We start from the raw sequence: 3416 nt of genomic DNA, 5'->3' as shown, positions 1-3416 counted from the left end.
CCCCCCCATGAATTCGATATACAAATGCTGACTCAGCTCTTCAGTTGTGTATATTTGCGTCATGTTATGTCGTGGTAGAAAAGCATTATGTCGGACACTGTTACTTTTTGTCGCCTGTGTCTCTTGCTGGAAAGCAACCATTGTTGAGTGGAAAGTTATATTATTCGTATAATGTTATTGTTCACTGGGAACATGTATCGATTTCTTTTATATTGTTACGTTGTACGTGTACAAATAATGCTGTAATTTTTGTAGGATGCGATGTTCTTCGATACCTTGTTGAACATCTTGAAAGAGGACCAATGTTTACAGTGCAAAACGATACTGAGGGTGACGGTGATGGGTCAGCTGGCAGCAGAAAATTTAGACGACGTCAGACAAAAGTATAAACAAGCGACTCGCGTCATTTTGCATAATATGAGAATCAGAGAACAAATGCTGAATAATGTACGTTTTCAAGTACGGGATTTATGGGCTTACGCGCTGTCTTTGGTACGCGTTGAGGCAAGTGACTATTTCTTAATAATGATTGGTACGATAATTTATAAAGACATTTTCTTGATCGTTTTTAACGGTTTACAGAGCGATACTGTTCTCATAAAAAAAAATACTGACGAATCGACTGCTGACAAAATAATAGATAAACAGTTAGTACATTTGAAGGATATCTGCGATGAAGTGAAAGAGATTCTATTCGTACGCTCTTATCATGACCTGTTATTGAGGTATATATTCAATTTCTAATCTATAATTTAAATGCTTGTTCCTTCGATTGTCGTCAGTTATATATTAAAAATTCTATAAATGGTATTTATACATAGTTTCTCAGTTAAGATATTTTATTAAAATATTATTATGTGTAATATATTCAAATTTAATGCACAAAATTCTTTTCTGTGACTAGATTTGACGACCAATTCAAGCAACGGATAAATCTTCTAGCGAGATTAAACATCAATATAAAAAATCGCGATTCTTTGTTGAGCAAAACAAACTATGCTATACAAATTTGCGAAAGTCTTCAGTATTCTAAAACTGCAGCTGAACAGTAAATATATATATATATATATATATATATATACATATATACACGCATACGCGTGTATTATAGACTAATGCCTCAGAAGAAATGCATTTGAAAAAAAATTTTAAACAAAAATTATAACATTTTTAGAGGGTATGAGATAGTAATATTATTATATCATTAAAATATTTTTAACTGTTATTTCAAAGTCAACTTTAATTATTTTTAATAAAGTCATATAATTTTTTTAACATAAATCAATGCCTCCAGTTTTATTTTGCGTATAAAAGTTTTAAAGTAAGAAAAGGGAATGCTTCCCAAAATATTTTATTTATTTATTTATTTATTTATAAGGGAATGTTTCCCGAAATATTTTAGTTTATTTTAATACTATTCAGCATAAGATATAAAATATCTCGTATGTGTGTGTGTGTGTGTGTGTGTGTGTGTGTGTGTGTGTGTGTGTGTGTGTGTGTATGAAATGTTTACTTTTTGATATTACTTTAATATTTCCGAACATACATGCACAGCAAGTCTTAAAGGATAGCAATCTTTAACTTTGAGAGACTGACAGCTGTACCATTTGATACAGTAACAATGTTTCTCTCTGTAGTCGCTATCCGACAAAAACAGATACGTGGAATCCACGTCCTAATCACGTGGATCATCGACGTCGATATCCACGTGGAACATCAAGCGGATCATCCGCTCAAAAACGGTACTAGAATCCACATGGAGAAGAAAACAGGTATCCACGTCGAATCTATGTAATTTATATAAATCACGTGGATAGGCATTTATCCAGTAAACGCTAGATATTCTTGGAATATTTATAAAATGTTCCTAAAATCCAAAATTAACATTCCAACAGTACCCCAAAATATTCCGGAATATTCGTAGAATGTACAAAGAATATTCAAATAAGCGCAAAAAGTTTCACTTTTTTACAAATATTGGCGAATTGGTTGAAATAAAAAACCAGTAAGCGTTTCTCCTGACTTTACTTGAAATTTAAGATTACTTGATTCCAAATACAATATCACACTAAAAACTTTTCACTAACACTGGGATTCGAACTTGGACCTGAGGCACTTTTGGATTATGAACCTATTGCTTTAGACACTACACTACTTCTTCGATCGATATAAACGTCTTATATTTTATTTATATGTGTTGCAATTACCCGACAAAAACAGGTACGTAGAATCCACGTCGCTATCACGTAGATCATCAACGTCGACATCACATGGAACATCGAGTAGATCATCCGCTCGAAAACGGTATTAGAATCCACGTGGAAAAGAAAATAGATATCCATGTCAAATCCACGTAATTTATATGAATCACGTAGATGGGTATTTTCCCAGTAAAAGCTAGATATTCCTGGAATTTTTATAAAATGTTCCTAGAATCTAAAATTAACATTCCAAGAATATTCCAAAATATTCCGGAATATTCATAGAATGTACAAGGATTCGATGACAAAGAAAAAAGCACAAACAGTTTCACTTTTTTATAAATATTGGCAAATTGGTTGAAATAAAAAACTAGTTAGCGTTTGCTAACTTTATTTGAAATTTAAGCCCGATGAAAAATTTTTCATACATAATTTTGCAAAAATGCTTATACAAAATTATACAAAATTATATATAAAATTTGTCCATATATAATTATACATAATTATATCTAAATAGATAAAATTGTACATAATTATACATAATTTTCGATAATACAAATACCTTTTGATGCTATAAATAGTAACTTTTTTCGTTTCTTCTATGTTAAAACTTAAAGAAGAATTTACTGAGAGTTTCTCAATACGCATAGAGAAAAAAAAATTACTTCATATATCCCTCCGTAGTTCAAACTCGAACTCGAACTACCTTACCTATTCCGCTTGGTAGTCATAGGCTGGTATTCATAGTCCAATCTTATATTTAAGATCATCTTAAGTACTGTCTTAAGATGTCATGAACCAATCACAGAGCCGTATTCGCATCTTAAGACATTACTTAAGACGGTCTTGAAATAAGATTCGACTATGAATACCGCCCCTAGTCCTAGTCTTGATAGCTACTGCCCTAGCGAGAAAGGTTACGTCGATTCGACTATATACTAGACTATATACTAGACGTCTATATGAAACGTCTATCTACCATCTACGTCTAATCTAGATTAAGATCTATATCGACCTAAAAACGGTCCACATTTAGATGTCTAATAGACCGTCATTTCGATGTCTTATCGATATCTAATAGATCGTCATTTCGACGTCGATTCGATGTCTTTTCGATGTCGATCAATAAATCATTTCTCACTAGATTATTTCATAAAAATAACTAATTCCTAATTTTCTTTATGTCGTATAAACTGCTAGAAACCGAAAATTGTT

The 3416-nt window shown here is 31.8% G+C and overlaps 1 protein-coding gene across 1 annotated transcript in view; it reads left to right on the top strand.

Moving 5' to 3' along the window:
* LOC116853526 overlaps nt 1–3416 on the top strand; it is an 88076-nt gene that overhangs the window by 65045 nt on the left and 19615 nt on the right. The window contains exons 5-7 of the mRNA XM_032834653.1: nt 256–504; nt 583–725; nt 905–1048. Coding sequence (XP_032690544.1) covers nt 256–504; nt 583–725; nt 905–1048 — 536 coding nt within the window. The remainder of the gene's footprint in view (nt 1–255; nt 505–582; nt 726–904; nt 1049–3416) is intronic.

This window comes from Odontomachus brunneus, unplaced genomic scaffold, assembly GCF_010583005.1.
Source record: "Odontomachus brunneus isolate Ranch 3 - 2012 unplaced genomic scaffold, Obru_v1 Obru_scaffold_346, whole genome shotgun sequence".
In the NCBI taxonomy this organism is placed as follows: Eukaryota; Metazoa; Arthropoda; class Insecta; order Hymenoptera; family Formicidae; genus Odontomachus; species Odontomachus brunneus.
Note: the sequence above shows the minus strand (reverse complement) of the source record. Positions and strands in the feature narration are given on the sequence as shown.